This window comes from Nansenia antarctica (genome assembly GCF_963989245.1).
Source record: "Nansenia antarctica genome assembly, chromosome: 6".
Lineage (NCBI taxonomy): Eukaryota > Metazoa > Chordata > Actinopteri > Argentiniformes > Microstomatidae > Nansenia > Nansenia antarctica.
In genome coordinates, this window is record NC_137676.1 from 3,881,771 (window position 1) to 3,908,593 (window position 26,823).

Genomic DNA, 26,823 nt, shown 5'->3' on the forward strand with positions numbered 1-26,823 from the left:
TGGGGCACCTTGTTATGCATGGGTGGCACCATTTTGAGAATTTAACACTTAATTCCCTGCATTCTGGTGAATTTGTACACACCATTTTGTGCTTTTTATTACCATTTCTGTCTCCACTCCCCATTGTATACTTTAATTGGGCTACTAAGGTCATGTTCTTACATGAACATCTGAATCATGACCCAGAGCAAGCGGATGAGTTTGCAACATTTAAACAAAGTAACATAGGCAATTGAAGCAACAGACGTGGTAGTTGATTGGTCAGGAAAATAGAAAACTGCCCGTTCGTCCCCCTCTTATCCAGATCAACACGCATGCGCTGTTGTTTTACTATGGACAGCCTCGATGCGTCGTTTCTAACCGGAGCGAAACCACCCTTTTTAAGCGGAGCATGTGTTGGTTGTTTGCTCCGGGAGTGACTTCGAATGTGCGTTCTCACAGCTCCAAACAACGCAGAGCAAAGCGAATGTTATCCTAAACTCTGATTCCAAGTTAAGCAAAACGTTTTAACCACTAGCACAACACCGTAGCCTATATGTAGCTATGCAAAAGTCTAACGTTATTAATGGTACTCACATTTCTTCAGGAGCGCCAAGACCACACCTCACCGCTGATCAAAAATGTGTTCTGTTCGAAAAGTTCGTCTCGTGGCGCGAAGTGGCCTCTGCTCTGAGTGACTAGGCAGATAGCCAATCAATCAGGGTGGCACCTAGGGTGGCCAATCAGATTTCAGGGGTGGCACGAGCCACCCCTGGCCCCCCCCTGGACACGCCCCTGACTTGATGACGTTCACTTCAAAATCACAGCACAGTTGTGTCCTTTGGGTCTTTGTGCGGCCATTAGGGTCAATTAGAAATGATGAATGTTGGTTGTAAAGTTAATCTTATGCGTGATGTATGATAACTCAGGCTCTGTACTCCCCCCCCCCCCCCCCTGCCCTTAGCTCGGGATGGCAGCAGGCGGGACGGTCGTACCAGCAGCACAGGGCCGCGTGGAGGACCAGATTAACGACCAGCACCTCCGCCGCATCGAACGCATGTTCAGGGAGGCGGACACTGAGGGGGGAGGGGGTGAGTGAGAGGGGGGGAGGGGGGTGAAGGGGGGCGGACACTGACGGGGGAGGGGGTGAGAAGTGGGGCGGACACTGACGGGGGAGGGGGTGAGTGAGAGGGGGGGAGGGGGCGGACACTGATGAATGAATGAATGAATGAATGGTCTTTATTGTCATTGATATAGTACAGGTACCAAACAACGACATTTGGGAGGGGGGGCTCCCCTGGTGCTAGGTAAAAAAAACTAAAAACAAGGGAAAAGAGCTGGTTTACATAAATAAAGGCTATATACACTATCCACTATACTATACTATACAAATAAAACACTGTGCTGTACTCTATGCTATGCTATACCTATTCTAACATTTCCTATTCTCTGAACCTTATGTACCCTAGGGTTGTCATATTGCACATAGTGTTATTGCACATTCATTTAAAGTGTCGCAGTTTGCAGGTTTGAGATGTACACAGTTGTGTTTCAGTATTACACTTGATTTCAATCTAGTAGCTGCCATCAATTTGTCTAGATTGTCCAGGGCCTAGAACCTAGGTCTTTGCTGTGTTCAGGGCCTGAATGGCCCTGGGGTAGAAGCTGAGCTTCAGTCTGTTTGTCCTTGCGAACATGGTCCTGAACCGCCTGTTCGAGGGCAGCCGAGCAAAGTGTTCGTACCCAGGGTGGGTTGGGTCTCTGGAGATCTTGGAGGCCTTCCTGAGGCAGCAGGGGGAGGGGGTGGGTGAGAGAGGGGGGGAGGGGGAGAAGGGGGGCGGACACTGACGGGGGAGGGGGTGAGTGAGAGGGGGGGAGGGGGACACTGACGGGGGAGGGGGTGAGTGAGAAGGGGGAGGGGGGGGGAAGGGAGGCGGACACTGACGGGGGAGGGGGTGAGTGAGAGGGGGGGAGGGGGGAGAAGGGAGGCGGACACTGACGGGGGAGGGGGGAGAAGGGAGGCGGACACTGACGGGGGAGGGGGTGAGTGAGAGGGGGGGAGGGGGGAGAAGGGAGGCGGACACTGACGAGGGAGGGGGTGAGTGAGAGGGGGGGAGGGGGGAGAAGGGGGGCGGGCGGGGAGTGAGTGACCAAGAATCAAACAAATTTCAGGACCCTCCTTTCATGACTTTTCCTAGATACGTGCGTTCTACCACCCCAGTATCCTTACATTTTCAATATCACATCAGGATAAGCTAGCATGAAGCTATTTTGCAGTTTTTCTGTGTAGGAAGCAGGCTACTTTACAAGCGGCCATCTAGTGATTGTTGTGTGTAAATTATAGCAGCATGAGCATTGTAAAGAGTTGTTGTTTTGTAGGTAAAAAGGCACGGCTGTTCTAGTGTTAAGACGTAAGACGGATCTGTACCCCTGTACGATAAAGCAAACGATGCAGAAATAACGTTAAATGATTTATGGACAGTGTGTATGCTGATAAGATGCAGGGAATTTTTCCTGGATACACGGTGTACAGGTGTACAGGTTTTTCGCCCTTGCTTGCTTGCTGTGCGCCGGTGGTCCTCGGGCCCCGCGTGCTTGGTCTGTTCCGCCGCTGGGGCACCTGCTTGGCTAGCCTGGTGTGGGGCTATTATGGTCTGTGCTTGCTTGGTTGGGCCGGGTGTGCTGGTGGTGGGGCGGGTCGAGTGTGTGGTGCGGTTGGGGTCCCCCGGGGGGGGGGGTTTGAGGGTCGCTGCTGTGTGCTGGTAGGCAAACTGGTAGTAGTCGCTCTATGAGTAGAGGGCTGCAAGGGAATTTTCCTGGATGCACAGTGTACAGGTCTTATACCTTTGCCTGCTTGCGGCTCTGTCATCATGTGAAGTGTGTTGATTCACATCTTGAGAAATGCGCTATACAAATAAAACGTTGATTTCATTTCATTTGATTCATAAACGTTTTACTATGACACTCTTTACACATTTACACTTTTACTATGGTGCAGCTGTGGCTCAGGAGGTAGAGGCGGCGTCTAATGATCCTGCAAGGTCTGCGGTTAGAACCCTGAACCCTTGCCGCCATTGGTGTGTGAATGTGTGTGCGAATGGGTGAATGAGAGGCCGTTGTAAAAGCGCTTTGGAATAAGGCGCTATATAAGTGCAGTCCATTTACCGTAGACTCTGGTTGTCTGTGTTTACAGTGCTGTGTCCCTGGTGTGCACAGGGTGGGCTTTTCTCCTGGTGCGACCACCTTCTGTGACCAAATAGAAACATATAATTTGGGCGCCATTAACACTAGAACAGCCGTGCCTTTTTACCTACTAAAAGAGCCGCCTCTTTAGAATGTAAATCTGCTTCCACTAGTTGGCCGCTTGTAAATTAGCCTGCTTCCTACACAGAAAAACAGCAAAATAGCTTTATACTAGCTTACCCTGATGTGATTTTGAAAATGTAAGGATACTGGGGTGGTAGAACGCACATATCTAGGAAAAGTCATGAAAGGAGGGTCCTGAAATTTGATCGAGTGCAAAGATATAACATGTTTTTTTACTCACATGGCTGATTAAGTGTTAAGCTACTACTATACTCTTATTTTGTGTATGTATCTCTCTCTCAGGCTTGGACATGGCTCAGTTTCGAGACGCCATGAAGAAGGTCATGGAGGATATTGATGACGAGGACGTGGACATTATCTTCATGAAGGTCGACACCAACTGTGACGGCAGTGTGTCCTGGGTGAGAGGAGAGGCGGAACTAGCCGATCGGAATATGTCCAGGGGGGTATTCCATCAACATCGTTCAAGAAAAATCCAGGCTTGTTCCAAGTCTCTCTGGATTTTCCTTTAGCAACGTTGATGGTATACCCCCCTGCTATCACATAACTTACTTTCATACTGAAACTCTTGTCCGTGTTTCTCTAGACGGAGTATCTGCACTACATGCTTCTAGAGTACAGACAGAAGGACTGCTTAGAGCAGCAGAACAGGCCGCTCTACTTTCCCAAACCACTCAAGCTTGTTCCTGTGTAAGTGACAGTCGATACGGTTTCGTCGTATGATAAATACAATAGGATACATTTGGTGCATTCTCTAGTTGCTAAGTTGCCATGGTCTAGAACAGTGTTTCTCAAACTTTTTCAGACCAAGGACCACTTACCCAATAACTAAATACAGGGTTCCCGCGCTGGTCTTAAAAAGCCTTAAAGTCTCAAATCCAGCAATCCAATTTATAAGGCCTAAGAAGCTCCCAAATTTCAGCTATTTGGTCAAAAAAGTACTGTAGGTGCTAGGCCTAGGGGGCCAACCACATCTATTTACACAGTAACTAATCAAGCTGGAACCGAAAAAATGCCAATTCGCTTCTTTTTTAGTCTGTATGGCAGTGAAATCCCTAATTTCATCACCTCGAGGATGACAAAAAGCCATCACACGGTGCCGCGAATAGGTCTAAAATTATATCCAAAGTGGTCTAAAAAAGGTGTGTGTGTGTGTGTGTGTGTGTGTGTGTGTGTGTGTGTGTGTGTGTGTGTAGGGTTTGCATTGCACACAGGCGGCTCATAGTCAGCCTGCAGTTCTACACGTTACAACCTCCTGCTGGGGAGAAGACGGCGGAGTCTGAGGAGCAGGGCGGGGCCTCGGGGGGGTGGAAGGCCCGCCTCCACGCCGGACGCTACCTGTCAATCTCCCGGGACGGCGTCCTGAACTACTGGAGCGAGAGGTTCATGCTGCTACGTACCGTGAATGTCCGTGCTACACCCTTTATACTGCTAACTACACCCTTTATACTGCTAACTACACCCTTTATCTATACCACTAACTACACCCTTTATTTACACCACTAACTACACCCTTTATTTACACCACTAACTACACCCTTTATTTACACCACTAACTACACCCTTTATCTATACCACTAACTGCACCCTTTATCTATACCACTTACTACACCCTTTATTTACACCACTAACTACACCCTTTATTTACACCACTAACTACACCCTTTATCTATACCACTAACTACACCCTTTATACTGCTAACTACACCCTTTATCTATACCACTAACTACACCCTTTATCTATACCACTAACTACACCCTTTATCTATACCACTAACTACACCCTTTATCTATACCACTAACTACACCCTTTATCTATACCACTAACTACACCCTTTATCTACAACACTAACTACACCCTTTATCTATACCACTAACTACACCCTTTATTTATACCACTAACTACACCCTTTATCTATACCACTAACTACACCCTTTATTCATACCACTAACTACACCCTTTATCTATACCACTAACTACACCCTTTATCTATACCACTAACTACACCCTTTATCTATACCACTAACTACACCCTTTATTTATACCACTAACTACACCCTTTATCTATACCACTAACTACACCCTTTATACTGCTAACTACACCCTTTATCTATACCACTAACTACACCCTTTATCTATACCACTAACTACACCCTTTATCTATACCACTAACTACACCCTTTATCTATACCACTAACTACACCCTTTATCTACACCACTAACTACACCCTTTATTTACACCACTAACTACACCCTTTATCTATACCACTAACTACACCCTTTATACTGCTAACTACACCCTTTATCTATACCACTAACTACACCCTTTATCTATACCACTAACTACACCCTTTATCTATACCACTAACTACACCCTTTATCTATACCACTAACTACACCCTTTATCTATACCACTAACTACACCCTTTATCTATACCACTAACTACACCCTTTATCTATACCACTAACTACACCCTTTATCTATACCACTAACTACACCCTTTATCTATACCACTAACTACACCCTTTATCTATACCACTAACTACACCCTTTATTTATACCACTAACTACACCCTTTATCTATACCACTAACTACACCCTTTATCTATACCACTTACTACACCCTTTATACCACTAACTACACCCTTTATCTATACCACTTACTACACCCTTTATACTGCTAACTACACCCTTTATCTATACCACTAACTACACCCTTTATACTGCTAACTACACCCTTTATCTATACCACTAACTACACCCTTTATTTACACCACTAACTACACCCTTTATTTATACCACTAACTACATCCTTTATTTACACCACTAAATACACCCTTTATCTATACCACTAACTACACCCTTTATTTACACCACTAACTACACCCTTTATTTATACCACTAACTACACCCTTTATCTATACCACTAACAACACCCTTTATCTATACCACTAACTACACCCTTTATCTATACCACTAACTACACCCTTTATTTACACCACTAACTACACCCTTTATTTATACCACTAACTACACCCTTTATCTATACCACTAACAACACCCTTTATCTATACCACTAACTACACCCTTTATCTATACCACTAACTACACCCTTTATCTATACCACTAACTACACCCTTTATCTATACCACTAACTACACCCTTTATCTATACCACTATGAGTTATGACTATGAATGAGTTAACATTATTACCCCCAACCCTCCCCTCCCTCCCTGATCCTCCCAACTCTCCCCCCTCTCTACCCGTTTTATAAAAAAATATTTCATAAAACATTCATACTACGTTGGTGTGACATTTCTTCAGCTCACCAACGTTTTCGACTCACTCAATGAAGTCCTTATGACGAAAATTATGTGAAAAGAAAACATGTTTGTGAGCTTGTGGGCAGAGACAGAGGACAACTAACCTCACACCTCACAACAATGCTTCAGGTCATATACTGTATGTGTCAGTTGATGTTGTGTTATTGTCTCAGTGTTGAAGACGTACTGTATGTGTCAGTTGATGTTGTGTTATTGTCTCAGTGTTGAAGACGTACTGTATGTGTCAGTTGATGTTGTATTATTGTCTCAGTGTTGAAGACGTACTGTATGTGTCAGTTGATGTTGTATTATTGTCTCAGTGTTGAAGACGTACTGTATGTGTCAGTTGATGTTGTGTTATTGTCTCAGTGTTGAAGACGTACTGTATGTGTCAGTTGATGTTGTATTATTGTCTCAGTGTTGAAGACGTACTGTATGTGTCAGTTGATGTTGTGTTATTGTCTCAGTGTTGAAGACATACTGTATGTGTCAGTTGATGTTGTGTTATTGTCTCAGTGTTGAAGACGTACTGTACATACTGTACATACTGTACATACTGTCTGTGCTGCGTGTTGTTGTTGTGTCTGTTGCAGATCAGCCAGATGCCGCACACGATTGGCCAGCCCGTCTGGGTGACAGCCATGGTCTGTCTGAGCCACCTCAACCTGCTCGCCATCTCCTCTACCGGTCGAGACGTAGGTGTGTGTCTGGTGTGTGTCTGGTGTGTGTCTGGTGTGTGTTTGGTGTGTGTTTGGTGTCTGTTTGGTGTGTGTCTGGTGTGTGTTTGGTGTGTGTTTGGTGTGTGTCTGGTGTGTGTCTGGTGTGTGTCTGGTGTGTGTCTGGTGTGTGTCTGGTGTGTGTCTGGTGTGTGTTTGGTGTGTGTCTGGTGTGTGTTTGGTGTGTGTTTGGTGTGTGTCTGGTGTGTGTCTGGTGTGTGTTTGGTGTGTGTCTGGTGTGTGTTTGGTGTGTGTTTGGTGTGTGTCTGGTGTGTGTCTGGTGTGTGTCTGGTGTGTGTCTGGTGTGTGTTTGGTGTGTGTCTGGTGTGTGTTTGGTGTGTGTCTGGTGTGTGTCTGGTGTGTGTCTGGTGTGTGTTTGGTGTGTGTTTGGTGTGTGTTTGGTGTGTGTCTGGTGTGTGTTTGGTGTGTGTTTGGTGTGTGTCTGGTGTGTGTTTGGTGTGTGTTTGGTGTGTGTCTGGTGTGTGTTTGGTGTGTGTTTGGTGTGTGTTTGGTGTGTGTTTGGTGTGTGTCTGGTGTGTGTCTGGTGTGTGTCTGGTGTGTGTCTGGTGTGTGTCTGGTGTGTGTTTGGTGTGTGTCTGGTGTGTGTTTGGTGTGTGTTTGGTGTGTGTCTGGTGTGTGTCTGGTGTGTGTTTGGTGTGTGTTTGGTGTGTGTTTGGTGTGTGTCTGGTGTGTGTTTGGTGTGTGTCTGGTGTGTGTTTGGTGTGTGTCTGGTGTGTGTTTGGTGTCTGTTTGGTGTGTGTCTGGTGTGTGTCTGGTGTGTGTCTGGTGTGTGTCTGGTGTGTGTTTGGTGTGTGTCTGGTGTGTGTCTGGTGTGTGTTTGGTGTGTGTCTGGTGTGTGTCTGGTGTGTGTCTGGTGTGTGTCTGGTGTGTGTTTGGTGTGTGTCTGGTGTGTGTTTGGTGTGTGTCTGGTGTGTGTCTGGTGTGTGTCTGGTGTGTGTTTGGTGTGTGTTTGGTGTGTGTTTGGTGTGTGTCTGGTGTGTGTCTGGTGTGTGTCTGGTGTGTGTTTGGTGTGTGTTTGGTGTGTGTTTGGTGTGTGTCTGGTGTGTGTTTGGTGTGTGTTTGGTGTGTGTCTGGTGTGTGTTTGGTGTGTGTTTGGTGTGTGTCTGGTGTGTGTTTGGTGTGTGTTTTGTGTGTAACTGGCATCTGTCTGCCCAAGACTGGACTCCCTACCAAGTCATATGATCACAACATGCTCATGAAACAGTGTCATGACCATTAACCTGCCAAAACCTACACTGCAAAAAGTAAATCTAAGTAATATCTTAAATCAAGGCAATATATGCTTGTTTTTTTTTTGTCTGGCTGCACTAGTTTTAAGATATCTTTTACTTGTTTTAAGAAAATCTTTTAATAAAATTTTATAATTTATAAATTGTATAATTTTATAATAATTTATAATAATATATTTTTATTATTTTTTTTCCTTGTTTTGAGAGCTGACTTTATTCAGTGTAGGCACTGGTTGGGTGAGGGTGACACTACTTCTAGGTTTCAGATCGGTTAACATCACTGTGCATTGTTGACCATAGGACATCTGTCTGTCTGTCTGTACGTGTGTGTTTCTGTCTGTGAGCAGAGTTCTATGACATCAGTGCCAGTAAGTGTGACGTGGTGTTCTCCCTGTCTGAGCTGGAGGCCAACGTGACGGTGATGGACTACTGGTAGGGCCGTGGCAGTTGGCAGTTTGTTTTTATTGTTTTTTAAACCTGAACATTTTAAATTGTTACTGTGTCTTACTTCGTTTGTTCGGCTTTTAATTTGACAGAATTTTATATGAAGCGCATTGAGGTGCATCTTGTTAGAAATGCGCTATACAAATAACATTTGATTTGATTTTGATTTGATTTATGATGACTCCTTTTTATTTTTTACTTATTAATTGTTATTTTATCTCATGTTTTATCTAAAGCTGAGCACTATGAGTACGTTAAGTTGTATGGATATGTGCTAGTGCTATACAAATATATTTGCCTTATGTGGACTATTATGTGGTCCTCTGTGGCTCAGTTGGTAGAGCATTGCGCTAACAAGGTTAGCAAGGATAGCTTAACAAGGCTTAGGTTATGGGTTCGATTCCCGCTGGGACCGTGTATCCTGAAAAGTGTATGCACTCACTGCAATGTCAGTCGCTTTGGATAATAGCGTCAGCTAAATGGCGTATAATATTATGGGTCGTTAATGAGGTCGTCATGACAACGCCTCATTAACCTGGCAGTGCTATAATGAGATAATGACAAATGAATCATGTATATATGCCATTTAGCTGATATATATACGCCATTTCGTGAGCTTAGAATTATAAGGTTCTATCTCCGTTTAGGGTAGTTCAGAGATATTGAGCGTCAAAGTTTTTTTACATTCCATTATGTTTTGTGAGATGGAACCTTTGTATTTTACGAATTACTAACTCAAAAATGTCAACATTTAAAAAATAACACCTCACAGGCATTAATAAACACCTAATGGATCAGATTATATAAAAAACACATTTTTGACAAAAATAGAACCGTATAATTCTAACGTCACGATTTAGCTGTTATATAATCGCCATTTAGCTGATATATATATATATATATACGCCATTTGGCTGACGCTTTCATCCAAAGCAACTTACATTGCAGTGAGTGCATACATTTGTCGGTAGATATATGATCCCTGTGGGAATTGAACCCACAACCTAAGTGTTGTTAGTGCCATGCTCTACCCACTGAGCCCCAGTGGACCACCACCACCATCATGTGATATGAATGTAAAGGGTTGTAGTATAGAGATGGCTGATCCTGTGTTCTGTGTTCTGTGTTCTGTGTTCCGTGTTCTGTGTTCTGTGTTCTGTGTTCTGTGTTCCGTGTTCTGTGTTCTGTGTTCTGTGTTCTGTGTTCCGTGGTGTGCTGTCAGGACTAACGGCAGGAAGGGGGTTTACTCCATCGGTGACACCAGCGGCACCATGTTCGTCTTTGTGTCGTTAGACGTGGTCCTGAACGGGCTGTTCAATAGCAGCTCCGCCTTCAAGACAGGTACTGTTCAAGACAGGTACTGTTCAAGACAGGTACTGTCTATCTGCCCTGGACACCTTCACATCAGCCCTCAAAATGTATCTGTTGCTGTCGCTGTTTTTTTTTTTTTCAATCTCTACTGTCTCTATCCCAATAAAGCAGAAATTAAAACATATCAAAAAAGAAAATAGTTCTGAAGGTACTGGTACTGAAAACAATACACACTGAAGGTACTGAAAACAACACACACACACACACACATGAAGATGACACACGTGTTCTTGCAACCTACGACCATAATCACTGTGTCCCTATTTCCTGTTTTCAGGGGGAAACTACCGCCTCCCAGTCACAGCCTTGCTCAAGAACACGTCAACCTCTTTCCTCTGTTTTAGAGTTGTAAGTAGATTTTTTTGTTTGTTTCCTTTGAGTGTTCTTCCCTTCTCCCTTTCTTTAGTTGTCACCCCCTCTACCCCTCTGTACAGTTCCTCCTAAAGACCTCTTCACCCCCACTACCCCCCCTCTGTGCAGTCCCTCCTAAAGACCTCTTCACCCCCACTATCCCCCCTCTGTGCAGTTCCTCTACTGTTAAAAAAGAAAGAAAGTAATCTTTCCTTCCTTCTAGCATTGTGACTGCCAGTGCTACCTGGTTGTAGCATAGATTTTAGCTTATGATGACTGATGTAAAGATCACTACAAAACACACACACACAAGAAAAATAATCTTCTGTAATCTTCTTCTTCATTCCTGGTCCAGTCCATCCATAACGACTGGATTCGTCAGATCCGCTTCATCCCAGCGTTGAACGCCATCGCCTCCTGCTGTGCGGCAGAACAGACTGCCATGGTGCTGACCACCATGCCCCACTCTCACAAGTCGAAAACCCAGTACGCACATTTTTTATTGTCACACAGACGCACACACACACGTACGCACACTGACGCACACAAACAAACACACACAGACACACACACATGCACGCACACACACACACACGCACACAGACACACGCACGCACTGACGCACACACACGCACAGTCACACACACAGACGCACACACACACGCATACACACACGCACGCACACTCACACTCACACACAGACACACACACACACGCATACACACACACACACACACACGCACACACACGCACACACACACACACAGAAACTATCTTCTCTGTTGTCTCTCCGTGGGTAAATGTTTTGCTTTTCTCTTCCTTCCTCAGGACCACACACTTCCACCTGCAGACGGGCATCCTGTGCTTTGACTACTCACCTGAGCTGCACATTCTGGGTATGGCCTTTGTGTGTGTGCGTGTGTGTGTGCGTGCGTGCGTGCGTGCGTGCGTGCATGTATGCTTGCTTATGTGTGTGTGAGCGAGTAAAACACTATATACATGTATGTTGTACTGTTTAGGACCTAATCTTAGGACTGTTGAATTTGCCCCTGTTGTATGAAATGTGCTATACAAATAAACTTGCCTTGCCTTGCCTTGCCTAGGACCAATTAAGCAATATCACACGAGAGGGAGTGTGATATTGCTTTTATACAACAGTTCTACAGCGCGATTTATTAGTTAACAGTAATAAGCGACAACAGATTATGATTTGTTTGTTTATTTAATCATAAAAATAAACAAAAAATAGTTCCGCAACTGAACTTCAAATGGACTGTTGCCTAGTAACCTGAACACAAACATGTAGTCTAATTAACGGTCATTTAGTAGAACATCTGTGCGGCGGAGTGATGCATATAGTTAAAAGTCCCAGTGCTGTTATACTGTATATCGTAACTCATGGAATGCCTCTTGTCCAATCAAATTACTTGGTCGGAACTAACTGTTGTATAATATGGGATATAGTACATATATAGGCTTAGCTATCAACCTAAAACACATTCTTTCAAAGTGACTACAGACCCAGTATTCAGAAAATATATGACAGGCTTAAACACAGGGACATGTATGACAGGGTTAAACACAGGGACATGTATGACAGGGTTAAACACAGGGACATGTATGACAGGGTAAACACAGGGACATGTATGACAGGGTTAAACACAGGGATATGTATGACAGGGTTAAACACAGGGACATGTATGACAGGGTTAAACACAGGGATATGTATGACAGGGTTAAACACAGGGACATGTATGACAGGGTTAAACACAGGGACATGTATGACAGGGTTAAACACAGGGATATGTATGACAGGGTTAAACACAGGGATATGTATGACAGGGTTAAACACAGGGACATGTATGACAGGGTTAAACACAGGGATATGTATGACAGGGTTAAACACAGGGATATGTATGACAGGGTTAAACACAGGGACATGTATGACAGGGTTAAACACAGGGATATGTATGACAGGGTTAAACACAGGGTCATGTATGACAGGGTTAAACACAGGGATATGTATGACAGGGTTAAACACATGGTTAAACACATGTATGACAGGGTTGTCATGGGGATATCTCTCCACCCCACAGTGACGGGGGGTATTGATATGATGGTCCAGGTGTGGAACCCCTACGTGACCAACCAGCCGACCTGTCAGCTGAAGGGTCACTCCGCCGTGGTCACGCACATCGCCGTCAACGGCAGAGACAACAAGATCATCAGCGTGTCCAAGGACAAGGTACGCAACTCACCCTGACGTCACCATGACAACATCACCATGACAACATCTGAGCCACCACTAGTCCCTTCAGGTGACAAGGGACACAACACACTCACACACTCACACACTCACACACACACACACACACACACTCATTCACTCACTCGCTCACACACACAATATGCTTTTCATGCACTCTACACTGTATGAGAGATTGAGAGAACATTTGGTCATTTGATCTAGTAGTGACACTACCTCTGTACCTCTCTCTGATGGAGAGGGTGTGTGTGAGATGTGACCTGAGGGAGAGGGTGTGTGTGAGGTGTGACCAGTGTCTCTCCTCTCTCTGATGGAGGTTGTGGGTGTGTTTGAGATCCTGTGACCAGTGTCTCTCTCCTCTCCAGAACATGCGGGTCTGGGACCTGCAGCACTACGCCTGCCTGCAGAACATCCAGGCCAAGAACGTCAACCTGGGGCGCTGCCCCGTGTCCTGCACCTACTACCACCGCACCAGTAACTCCATGGTGCTGGCCACCTACATAGTATGTGTTACACACGCACACACACACACACACACACACACACACACACACACACACACACACACACATGCATACACATGCATGCACGCACGCACACACACGCACACATACACACATACACACACACGCGCACGCACGCACACACACACACTCACACACTGACACACGCACACACACACACACACACGCACACGCACACGCACACACACACGCACACACATGGATTATTAAGTTATGTGCTATTACTGTGTATGTAAAACCAACGTTGTGCATGTTTCTGTGTTCCTGTGTGTGTCAGATCGGGGTGTTTCGCGGGGCGATGGAGTACCTGGACGTGGCTCAGCCTGACCAGCCCCTCTCCCGCTCCACACAGACCTCCCACGAGCAGCCGCTCTGCACGGCCCTGTACAACCCCAACTTCAAACAGGTCGGTCGGTCAGGGACAAGACAAGGCATGATCCTTAAGGGGCGGCTGTGGCGCAGGAGGTAGAGCTGCTGTCTATTGATCGCAAGGTTGGCAGATCGGCGGTTCGAGCCCCGGCTGGCCACATGTCGAAGTGTCCTTGGGCAAGACACTGAACCCCACACTGCTCCCAATGAGCGGGCCGGCGCCGTGCATGGTAGCCTGCTGCCACTGGTGTGTGAATGTGTATGTGAATGGGTGAATGAGAGGCCGTTGTAAAGTGCTTTGGAATAAGGCGCTATATAAGTCAGTCCATTTAACTGTAGTGACAGTTATAATGAACCATAACCTAATCAAGATCATCCCTATTAATATATATTAAATAATATTATGGAGGCATTTAAGGTAAACTCCATTTCCCTCCAGGAATGCTAAGTGGGATGAAGTCACCCACCCAATGAAGTTGAGATTGAAGATGGTTAGGTTATGGTTATGGTTATGGTTAGGGTTGAGTGTTAGGGTTAGGTTATGGTTATGGTCAGGGTTAAGGATTGAGAGGTAGGGTTAGGTAAGTGTTAAGGTAAGGGTTAGGGTAGGGTCGTCCACAGCATCTACCTAACCCCTCCTCTACCTCTCTCTCTCTCTCTCTCTCCTCTACCTCTCTCTCTCTCTATCTCTCTCTTCTACCTCTCTCTCTCCTCTCTCTCCTCTCCCTCTCTCCTCTCCCTCTCTCTCTCCTCTACCTCTCTCTCTCTCTCTCCTCTACCTCTCTCTCTCCTCTCTCTCTCTCTCCTCTCCCTAGGTGGTGAGTGGGTGTCATGCAGGCGTGGTGAGCGTGTGGGACATCCTGACGGGGTTAAAGGTCATGCAGTTCCAGACCAACCCTGAGCGCCCAGTGGAGGTCACCGCCATGGCCTTCGACGGGCCCAAGCGGCGCCTCATCACAGGGTCCAAAGATGGCGCCCTGCGTCTCTGGAACTTCAACAACGGAGCTCTTCTCTTGAAGCTGCCTATGGTGGACAAAAATGAGGTAACACTGTCAGGGTTCGACAGTAACGCTTTTTTACTTGCCAAGTAAAACATTCGGCGGGTTTGTTTGCGTGTGCCCGACGACGCTGCTAGATCCTGGATCTGTTTACCTGTGTGCAGGAAGAACAACAGACGGCGCAGGCGCCAGACCAGACTAGATGATCGTGGAGTGAAGATATTATCAAAGCGTACACGCCTGTCGATCACCCGTTGCATCGCGTACTCTTTAATAATATCTTCACTCCACAACCATCTAGTCAGGTCACGCGCCTGCGCCGTCTGTTGTTCTTCCTGCACACAGGTAAAAATATCCAGGATCTAGCAGCGTCGTCGGGCTCGTGCAAACAAACCCGGCGACTTTTTTACTTGCTCCGGGCAAGCGTTACTGTCGAACCCTGACTGTACATCAGGCCAGGGCCTGGAGTTTTTCCTGAACTACTTGACCTGATGAGGGAACACTCTGGTGCCTTGACTCAGATAAACAACAAAGTGAAAACAAAGCCCTGTGCACTAAAGCTTCTTCTGTCAGGAATTCTTGACAACTGTAATACTACAACAACAACAAATAATAATCTTAATAGCCCCTGGCCCTAGTATAGATTATTTATATGTTTCTTGGTGACAGGTGACAGGTGTGTTTGTTGACAGGTGACAGGGATCCTGTACATCAACGAGAGGATCTACGCGTCAGGCTGGAGCAAGCGGGTCATGTGGTATCTGTGAGTGCTTTATTATTATTTAAAATATATTTTTAGCCCATTTCTGCTTTATTGGGAGGGAGACAGCAGAGATTGACAGGAAGGATGGGTGAGAAAAAAATAAAAATAATCAAAAATGTTTTACTTAGCTCGTCAACTAGTTCTGTCTCAAACTATGCTGTGTTGGGTCCTTGAATTTGAGGAAATTGAGTCTTGAAAGTCCTTGAAAGGTGCTTGAAAGGTGCTTGAATTTGATGTTTCAGAAGGTGTGGGAACCCTGAAAATCAACAGTAATACAATAAAGTAAAATAAGTAACCCTGAGTAACTGTCCTCCCAGGGACAATAAGCGTCAGGAGGGGGTGGAGCACCGTGTGTGGAACCAGTACCACTCGGAGGACGTCTACTCCATGACCGCGCACGGCAACAAAATGCTGGCCACCGCCTCCTACAGCGGGGACATCATCGTGTGGAACACGCACTCCGGCCACGCCTTCTGCCGCCTCAACGCCAGCGAGAGCCCCCTGCCCCTGATGCCTGTGAGGGTGAGAACAACTGACTGACCTGTCGACAATGTCCACGTTTATTATTATTAATAATAATAATAATAATAATAATAACTTTATTTATATACCGCCTTTCAGGGGACCCAGGGTCGCTTTACAGGAATACAAGAAAAAACAAAAAACAGTCAGACAAACAGTCAGAGGGACCAGAGGGACCACGGCCTCAACCTGCAGGAGCTGGAGAAACCTCGCTTTGCTGTGGAGAAGGTTGGCTTACTGACACACACACACACACACACACATGCACACAAACACACACACAACCAAACGCGACCACACGCAAGTAATGATACCTGGTAATAACCATGACAGTTTATCTATCTCTTCTTTTTATTTTATTATATATATTTTTAGGGCATTTCTGATTTTTTTTATTTTTATGTACTGGGATAGAGACAGTAGAGATTGACAGGAAAGATGGGTGAGAGAGAGAGAGGAGGATAGAGACAGTAGAGATTGACAGGAAGGATGGATGAGAGAGAGAGAGAGAGGAGGATAGAGACAGTAGAGATTGACAGGAAGGATGGGTGAGAGAGAGAGGAGGATAGAGACAGTAGAGATTGACAGGAAGGATGGGTGAGAGAAAGAGGAGGATAGAGACAGTAGAGATTGACAGGAAGGATGGGTGAGAGAAAGAGGAGGATAGAGACAGTAGAGATTGACAGGAAGGATGGGTGAGAGAAAGAGGAGGATAGAGACAGTAGAGATTGACAGGAAGGATGGGTGAGAGAGAGAGGAGGATAGAGACAGTAGAGATTGACAGGAAGGATGAGTGAGAGAGAGAGCGGAGGATAGAGACAGTAGAGACTGACAGGAAGGATGGGTGAGAGAGAGGTGACATGCAGGATATGTTATGATGTCGAAGGTCAGAATCGAACAAGGAACCATGCGGTGATATGGTATGTGCATTAGTGTGCTACGCCTGATCAGGTCTTGTTCCAGGGCACCCAACTGTGCAGCCCTGACAGTCTATCTGTGTGTGTGTGTGTGTGTGTGTGTGTGTGTGTGTGTGTGTGTGCGTGTGTGCGTGCGTGCGTGTGTGGTGGTCAGGTGTTGTTCCTGGACACCCGGGAGCGCAGCCCCGACACGGCGGTCCTGCTCAGCAGCTCGGCGGACGGCTTTGTGTACGCCTGGTCCATCAGCCACGACGGGGGGCTTCTGGGTAAATTCTGCGCCGTGCGCCAGGAGGGTCCGGTCATCTGCGCCATGTCCACAGACAGCCAGGACCAGATCCTGCTGACGGGAGACAGCAACGGATACGTCATGGTACAGGAGGGGGGGGCCGGGGGGGGGTATGTGTGTGTGTGGGGGAGGGGGTACATCATGTTATAGGAGGGGTGTGTTTGTGTGTGTGTGTGTGTGTGTGTGTGTGTGTGGCAGGTGGGCTACATCATGGTACAGGAGGGGTGTGTGTGTGTGTGTGTGTGTGTGTGTGTGTGTGTGTGTGTGTGTGTGTGTGTGTGACAGGGGGGGTACATCATGGTATAGGAGGGGGGTGGCCCAAAGTGTGCCAAGAAAACATTCCCCATTACACCACCTCAGAAGTGAATGAGAAGGTGACCAGGTGTTCCTAATAAAGTGTCTGATGAGTGTATATCTCTCTCTTCATCCTGTGTCCCTCTGGAAGCTGTGGGACATCGAGAGGTACTGCTACCGTATGAAGGGCGGGGCCAGCGAGGAGGAGGCGTCCAATCAGGACGTCCGGCGGCTGCCTAAACTCATACCGCGCTACTGTAAAGTGGAGGGGCCGCAGAAACAGGTGTTGGACGGGGAGACAGAGGTACCGGACCCTATTCATGCAAATATTTACAAAATAATAATAATAAGCAAGTGAATCATCAATCCACCAGTCGTAGCAAAGTAGGAAGAGTAATCCAGCTCAGGCCAGGGGCCATTGGCTGTCGTCGTGCTAGAAGAAGAAATAACGTGTTTTTTTTTTGGGGGGGGGTAGCCAATCAAAGTGTTGTTGCTAGGTAAAACACTCGGCACTCTAGGTGGTGGTGAGTGTTCCAGAATTATTTGGCAGTTGGTGCGTTAACTGACATAGCAAGCTGCCTTCTTCATGGTTTCAACCGAAACATACAGTACTTTTTTAAAACTTTGTTTATTGGATTTTTCGAGAGCATACAATTATGAACATAGCATTTATTAAAAATAAACAGGTAGATACTGTATACTCTCTTAGAAAAGGCTTTTTAGTGGCCTGGGGTGGTCCAGTGGTCTAGCACCGCAGTCTACAGTGCACACATTATATTATGCCCATGTTGGCATGGGTTTGAATCCAGCCCATGCCCTGCTGAGTGACATAATAATAATAATAATAATAATAATAATAATAATAATAATAATAATAATAATAATAATAATAATAACTTTATTTGTATAGCGCTTTTCCTGCAAACGTTGCAGCTCAAATGCCCTCTCTCCCTTCTTCTCCTTACTTTCCTGTCTGTCTTCACTAGATCTGTCCAATAAAACGAATAATATGAGTGGGAATGCCCCTAACAAAATAACTTTAATAAAAGGCTTTACAGTACTTATTATTTGACACCTAGTGAAGAGGGTTCACATAATGGATCTGACTTCCCAGTGAGTGATATTCCCCCTCCTGCTCCTCTCTCCTCTCAGATGCTCCAGGGCTCCACGGTGTCCCTCACCCCCCCCAAGCTGCTGAGCTCCTGGCGCTGCCACCTGAAGAGGGTCGTCCACCTGGAGTACGTGGAGCGCTTCCACCTCATCGTCACGGCCAGCCTGGACTGCAACGTGCGTCTGTGGACCATCACTGGCAGATACATCGGTAGGCGAGCGCCACCAACACCAACACAGACACAGACACCAACACCTACACCTCCAACAACACCAACATCAACATCAACACCAACACCCACAGCAACACCAACACCAACACCCACACCCACACCCACAGCAACACCAACACCAACACCAACACCAACACCAACACCACCACCAACACCACCGACACTGACACTGACACTGACACTGACACTGACACTGACACTGACACTGACACTGACACTGACACTGACACTGACACTGACACTGACACCTACACCACAAACACCTACACCACCTACACCTCCAACAACACCAACACCCACACCCACAGCAACACCACCGACACTGACACTGACACTGACACTGACACCGGCACCGACACCAACACCATCACCATCACCATCACCATCACCAACACCAACACAGACACAGACACCAACACCGACACCAACACCATCACCATCACCATCACCATCACCAACACCAACACAGACACAGACACCAACACCACAAACACCTACACCACCTACACCACCTACACCTCCAACAACACCAACATCAACACCACCGACACTGACACTGACACTGACACTGACACTGACACTGACACTGACACTGACACTGACACTGACACCGGCACCGACACCAACACAATCACCATCACCAACACCATCACCAACACCACCGACACTGACACTGACACTGACACCAACACCATCACCATCACCAACACCACCGACACTGACACTGACACTGACACTGACACCGGCACCGACACCAACACCATCACCAACACCATCACCAACACCAACACCAACACCACCAACACCAACACCAACACCAACACCACCGACACTGACACTGACACCACCGACACTGACACTGACACTGACACTGACACCGGCACCGACACCAACACCATCACCAACACCAACACCACCACCATCACCAACACCATCACCATCACCATCACCAACACCACCAACACCTATACCTGTAATATCATGCACTGTCTACCGGTACATTATCATGTCTTTTGCACCATGAACACTATTTATCTGGTTAGATGCCAAACTACATTTCGTTGTCTCAGTGCTTGTACTGTGTGCAATGACAATAAAGTTGAATCTAATCAAATCTAATCTAATCTGATCTAATCATAGGAATGCTGTCATCCACCACCAGGGGACAGTGTTGATTTGCTTAGTTATTCTCAGAAGTCAGAAGTGTTGACTCCCACAGATTACATTTGCTCCCGGCTAACCATCCATCATGAGCAATCTTACAATCATTGGCTTCGGTGTCAGATAATGCACTGTCTGCATATCATGTCTTTTGCACTCTAACACTATTTGCACTGGTTAGATGCCAAAATATGTTTCCTTTAAATATAGTTCCAGTATTTGTACTCTTTGTTTCACAGACAAACCCTAACCCTGGACTAAAACACACTGATGCTTTTTAGTCTGGGACTAGCCTGAAGCCTGGGTCTTAAGCTCACAGCCACTTTACTACTGAACTATCTATTATTGCTAGTTGCACCATTAGTGTATCCTGTCTAACCTGTACTATTGTCACCTTTATCTTGTACTATGCCTATTGCCTTGTTGTCTGCAAATTGTCCGGATACTGCTAACCATATCCTGTCTTATCATTTGTTTTGTCACTTATGCCCTGTACTACTGTCATTTTTTGTTGTTCTGAATTATGCCTATTGCCTATTTATGTCTTGTGCTGCAATGTCAGGAACCGAAGCCTAAAGGCCAATGCACATGGCGTGCGATTTTGTCGCACGACAACATACGATTCTCAATTCACACCACCGATGTCGGACCAGGCAGGCTGATTACTATATAGGCTCTACCAATATTGCTTGCCTTGCTTCCACAATTTCTACAAGATACAACTGGGCATATTGTGCCTACATGCTCGATCGTTATTATTATGTAATATAGGTGTCTTGTAATCCCATATGAGATGGGCCGTGTTGTTGACTTCGGTGGTGTGAATTGAGAATCGAATGTTGTCGTGCGACAATATCGCATCGCACGCCGCATGCATTGGCCTTAATAATGTTAAGTGTAACGTGACGTAACAATAAACCTGAAACTTGAAACTTGTCGTGTTTTCTCGCCCGTGTCCCAGGCACGTTTGGGCAGGGTCTGTGGAGCGTGGGGGACCCCGGCGCCGGGCCCAGGCAGCTCCCGGGGGACGTGAAGGTGGTGGGCTCCCGACAGACCCTGAAGGTCCTCAACCAGGGGGAGTACCCTCTCTGGAGGTGAGGGGGAACGAGGAAGGGCAAGAAACCCCTCTCTCTCTCTCTCTCTCTCTCTCTCTCTCTATCTATCTCCCTCTCTCTCTATCTCTCTCTCTATCTCTCTCTCTCTCTATCTCTCTCTCTATCTCTATCTCTCTCTCTATATATATATATATATATATATATATATCTCTCTCTCTCTCTCTACCTACCTCTCTACCTCTCTCTCTCTACCTCTCTCTCTCTCTACCTCTCTCTCTCTCTCTACCTCTCTCTATCTCTGTCTCTCTCTCTCTATCTCTCTCTCTATCTCTCTTTCTCTCTCCATCTCTCTATCTCTCTCTCCATCTCTCTCTCTATCTCTCCCTCTCTCCATCTCTCTCTCTCTCTTTCAGTCTCTCTCTCTCTCTGTCTCTCTCTCTCTCTATCTCTATTTCTCTGTCTCTCTCTCTCTCTCCATCTCTCCCTCTCTCTCTCTCCATCTCTCCCTCTCTCTCTCTCTCCATCTCTCTCTCTCTCCATCTCTCTCTCTTTCTCTCTCTCTATCTCTCTCTCCATCTCTCTCTCTCTCTCCATCTCTCTCTATCTCTCTCTCTCTCCATCTCCCTCCCTCTCTCTCCATCTCCCTCCCTCTTTCTCCCTCTCTCTCTCCCTCTCTCTCTCTCCTGATGGCAGATAAAAAGGTTGCTGCTGTTAATTAATGGTGACTGTCCACGAAACTCTAAACTACTAAGCTAAACCCAGCTGCTGTTCTGTCCCCAGCTGTCCCCAGAAGAGGCAGCAGTCCTGCGCCTCCACCGTGTCTGGGGAGGCCGCCCCGCCGCTGAGCCAGCTGGTCCCCACCGACCCGCGCATCGCCCAGTACAGCGACGAGCAGGTGGAGCACACCTGGAGGCTGTGGCAGGAGAAGGGCAAGCAGGTAATAAGACTGTAGTAAGACTGTAATAAGACTGTAATAACACTAATAAGACTGTAATAACACTAATAAGACTGTAATAACACTAATAAGACTGTAATAACACTAATAAGACTGTAATAACACTGTAATAACACTAATAAGACTGTAATAACACTAATAAGACTGTAATAACACTGTAATAACACTAATAAGACTGTAATAACACTGTAATAACACTAATAAGACTGTAATAAGACTGTAATAACACTAATAAGACTGTAATAACACTGTAATAACACTAATAAGACTGTAATAAGACTGTAATAACACTAATAAGACTGTAATAACACTGTAATAACACTAATAAGACTGTAATAACACTAATAAGACTGTAATAACACTAATGACACTAAGGGCCAATCCCAATTCCCTTTTCTACCCCTATGGCTCGTTTTCGAGTGTCACTCGATTCGAAGGCAAGGTCTTCGAATACGTCACAAGCCCTACCCCTTGAAATCTAAGCCCTATGAATTGGGACAGCCCTTCACGGCGCCTACGTCATCAACAGTGGTTTAGACGCGGTACGGGTGACGCGTTGTGTTGCCGCGAATTCTCTCTCCTGTGACCGGAGGAGATAGCAAAGATGGCGGCCGTTAGCATCAAACACTATGATAACATCCTCCGTAGTATCTAGTCTATTTCAGTCACAGACATGTTCAACAACAACTCGTTTTACAACAAGGAAGGGATACAACTAATAAACATGTTAACTCACTATTCACCTTGTTATACAACAACTACTACTACAAGTGTCTATGACTACTGTTAATGTTAAATCCGTGTGGAGCTAATGCTATCGCGTCTCCACAGGCTAAAGTACAACACTGATATCCTTAACTTATGTCCTAAACACACTACTGTCATACAAGTCGTACCTTCTCCTTGACATGGACATAAACACCTGCTACCTTCTTTGAAAGAAATCGCGATTTATTCAGTGAAAACTAGTACATGATAGCACAACATAGCATAGCATTCGCGAACACTATGCTAACAACACTATGATAACATCCTCCGTAGTATCTAGGATAAACGGGTTATTTTGATAAACTGGACACATTTTGTGAATATATATGGTTACTTTCTCGCCTGAAAACATATAAAAACTTCATAAAATGACATATTAACACTTGTAGAGCCAAATTACAGATTGTAGCCAATGGCGGCCAAAATTGAGGATTTTATATTTGTAGATGATTCGCAATGCATCCTGGTATCAAGGGGTAGCGTACCTCTAGCCCTTCGAAGCTAGTCTGGTCCTGAAATCCCTCGAAACGAAGTAATAGTTAGCCCTCCCCCTTACCCCTAGCCCTCGATGAAATATGAATTGGGACAGCCCTCCCCCTAAACGTGAACGCGCAAATCGAGCCATAGGGGTGAAAACGAAGGGCTAGGGGTGAATTGGGATTGGCCCTAAGACTGCAATAAGGCTGTAATAAGGCTGTAATAAGACTGGAGGTAGTGGTGGTTTAGGGGATAGTGACTTGGACTGGTGATCGGAAGGTCATGAGTTTGAATCCCGCCTGGAACACCACCGTTAGTGTGCCTTTGAGTAATCGCTTAGCTCTAAATTACTCCACGGAGAATGTCCCTGTAAACTCTCATTGTAAATCACTTGGACTGGTGATGATCGGAAGGTCATGAGTTTGAATCCCGCCTGGAACACCACCACTCGTGAGCCCTTAAGTAAGGCACTTAGCCCTCAGTTACTCCAGGGAGAATGTCCCTGTAATCTCTAGTTGTAAATCGGTTTGCTTTGACTTTTGTTCCCTCAGACCAGCCACATCTTAGGACGGGCGTACAAACAGAGGGTGAGACATCACCTCCCCTCCTGCGCCCCTGCCCTGCAGATGACCTTCAGCAGTCAAGAGCAGGTAAGCTCTGACTACACCTGACACACCTATTGATGTAGGTGTGCCCTGCGTCATGGTGGGTTAAGCTTCTCCTGTTGTCTCTCTGTAGTTGAGGGTGTATAAGGTTAAGCTTCTCCTGTTGTCTCTCTGTAGTTGAGGGTGTATAAGGTTAAGCGTCTCCTGTTGTCTCTCTGTAGTTGAGGGTGTATAAGGTTAAGCGTCTCCTGTTGTCTCTCTGTAGTTGAGGGTGTATAAGGTTAAGCTTCTGCTGTTGTCTCTCTGTAGTTGAGGGTGTATAAGGTTAAGCTTCTGCTGTTGTCTCTCTGTAGTTGAGGGTGTATAAGGTTAAGCGTCTCCTGTTGTCTCTCTGTAGTTGAGGGTGTATAAGGTTAAGCTTCTCCTGTTGTCTCTCTGTAGTTGAGGGTGTATAAGGTTAAGCTTCTCCTGTTGTCTCTCTGTAGTTGAGGGTGTATAAGGTTAAGCTTCTCCTGTTGTCTCTCTGTAGTTGAGGGTGTACAAGGCCATGCCCTACACCAGTCTGCTGCCCATCCTCCAGCCCCCCGTCCCAGAGCTCCTGAAGGGCAACCAGCAGAGGACTCTCTTGGGCACGGAGACCTCCGCCAAGCAGAAGAGATCCCCCAAGCGCTGCTGGCCTCACACACGCTTCCTGGCTGCGTCTCCGCGATCAGGAGAAAAACTCTCTCCCACCAGCAGAGGGACCTGAGAGGGACGATCACAGATCATCACACACCCCAGAGAGAACTCAGACTGAACTAATCAATATAGGCTGAATCCAGATAATGTGGGACACCTAGACTCCAGTGTGTTTATTTCCTAGTTCTAACAAAACGAATACTTTCATCTTAAATGTTCAGATGTCACATGACATCCATGTTAATAAACTTCTAGTAAAGGTCAAAGAATCAGACCAAACTAATCAATTCAGCAAATACCATCACAGGATCTTACTGGGAGGGGCTACGTAATGTTGTGATGTATTCAGCTCACCACAGACTGAACAGTAACCCCCCCTCCCCCTGGTGGTGATCTTAACCTCACTAAAGACACCATCCAGTGAAATAAAAGCACTTTGGCCCTCATGCACTTTAGAAGAAGAAGAATGTTTGATTTGCCATGCAATCAACTTGTCAGTCAATTGTTGTTGAATTTGGTATTGTTTGCTCTAGGTACAGGGTCAGCCATAGTCTGCACCCCTGGAGCAATTAGGGGTTAAGTGCCTTGCTCAAGGGCACACGCAGCTCCCTCCTGAGGCGGGGATCGAACCAGCGACCTTCCGATTGCTAGCCGGCCTCTCTAACCTCTAGGCTACTAGTGCCATCTTTATACTCAAGACAACTGTACTGTACATGTATGTGCACTGTCTTATGTCTGTTATCAGTACTGGGATACTGGGATGTACAGTATTACATTGATTGGCTAAACGTAGTCATGTGATCAAACACGGGTGTGAGATGAGCATGTTTTATTAAAAAGGGAATTTGCACAGCAAAAAGAAAAATCACATAGTAGTTTATGACTCCTCCCAGGGTTTCAGCCTCCTTTTCATCTGAGAGGGAGTAGGAGATTGGTTACTAGGTTTTATGTCAAGCGTTGATAGTCCAGGGACCTCCTCGCCTGCCTGCACCAGTCGCATCACCTCCCCGAACGAGAGGGGCGTGTCTGTGTTCTCTGACGGAGCGTCTGTGTTCTCTGACGGAGCGTCTGTGCTCTCTGACGGAGCGTCTGTGTTCTCTGACGGAGCGTCCGTGTTCTCTGACGGAGCGTCTGTGCTCTCTGACGGAGCGTCTGTGTTCTCTGACGGAGCGTCCGTGCTCTCTGACGGAGCGTCCGTGCTCTCTGACGGAGCGTCTGTGTTCTCTGACGGAGCGTCTGTGTTCTCTGACGCGCCGCCCACTGCGCTTCTCTCACCACCACACGCTTCTGAGTCTCTAATAGTCAAGCGGCCTAAGTTGTCCAACTGTCCAACGCTGTCACCCGTGGACGCTATCGAGGACTGAGCATTGGAGGCGCCTCCTCCACGTTGTTTATACCCATCCAAGTCAATGGGCTCCACAAACCTGTCAACATGGAAAGAATAAGAATACAAATTCAGAATTTAATTGTCATTGGCATAGCAAGTACAGTGACAACGAAATGCATTTGGCATCCAGCCATAGGGCAATGGACCTATCGCCAAGTCACGCCCCGAAATAGAAATTGTCCAATCATATCACAGCAAAAGTCAAGACAGGCAGAAAACTCGGACAAACAACTCGCTAATATCTGATGGTGAAAAGCTTCTAGACGAAATATTTGTCATCTTTTAAAAACATGATTATTACTTGCTGTGGTAAATCAGAAATCAGAAATTTGCCAACTCCCGCCATTGTAAGTCACTGAATGTAAGCCATGTATGTATGTACAGGCAGGGTCGAGGTCAGTACAGTAAGATATACAGTAGAATACAAATGCCTACGTCCCATACACTGCAATACTTGTATGTGGATAGAAAAATCACACGTGGTTTTTCAAGTCAGTGCACAAATATCATGTCATATCACTGACCGTACGTACCGATTGTAAAAGAATAATTTCATCCCCAAAACAGCGCCGTCGTTGGACGCAGGGAGACTTTTCAAACCTTTCTGGAATGTCTGATCATTGTCGAAGTCATATGAATCAAATCTGCAGTAGACAGACTCCATCCCCCTCTATGTAGCTGGGAGACATTT

At 46.1% G+C, this 26,823-nt stretch overlaps 2 protein-coding genes across 2 annotated transcripts; one reads left to right on the plus strand and one right to left on the minus strand.

Moving 5' to 3' along the window:
* Positions 1-1,021: 1,021 nt before the first annotated feature.
* On the plus strand, positions 1,022-24,815 carry LOC308159695 (WD repeat-containing protein on Y chromosome-like; the record flags this gene model as incomplete). Its single annotated transcript, XM_080533510.1, has 24 exons — positions 1,022-1,070; positions 3,589-3,707; positions 3,893-3,996; positions 4,503-4,713; positions 7,226-7,331; positions 8,946-9,030; positions 10,265-10,383; positions 10,691-10,761; positions 11,120-11,250; positions 11,593-11,660; positions 12,861-13,009; positions 13,396-13,533; positions 13,832-13,960; positions 14,739-14,966; positions 15,614-15,684; positions 16,002-16,206; positions 16,306-16,434; positions 17,278-17,493; positions 17,855-18,007; positions 18,856-19,024; positions 21,169-21,301; positions 22,043-22,199; positions 24,014-24,112; positions 24,597-24,815. The coding sequence occupies exons 1-24, from the start codon at positions 1,037-1,039 to the stop codon at positions 24,813-24,815; spliced, it is 3,243 nt and encodes a 1,080-aa protein (XP_080389636.1). The 5' UTR covers positions 1,022-1,036.
* A 774-nt stretch (positions 24,816-25,589) lies between these two features.
* LOC308161291 (uncharacterized protein) lies at positions 25,590-26,823 on the minus strand. The gene is made up of 2 exons (XM_080535284.1): positions 26,666-26,823; positions 25,590-26,169 (listed from the first exon to the last, which is right to left on the minus strand). The coding sequence occupies exons 1-2, from the start codon at positions 26,794-26,796 to the stop codon at positions 25,623-25,625; spliced, it is 678 nt and encodes a 225-aa protein (XP_080391410.1). The 5' UTR covers positions 26,797-26,823; the 3' UTR covers positions 25,590-25,622.

Bases quoted from the DNA above. Each gene is read 5' to 3' on its own strand.
- LOC308161291 (XM_080535284.1), bottom strand. From the start codon at position 26,796: ATGGAGTCTGTCTACTGCAGATTTGATTCATATGACTTCGACAATGAT. The intron at 26,170-26,665 runs GTACGTACGGTC...CCATGTTGACAG, and splicing joins AAATTATTCTTTTACAATCG to GTTTGTGGAGCCCATTGACT.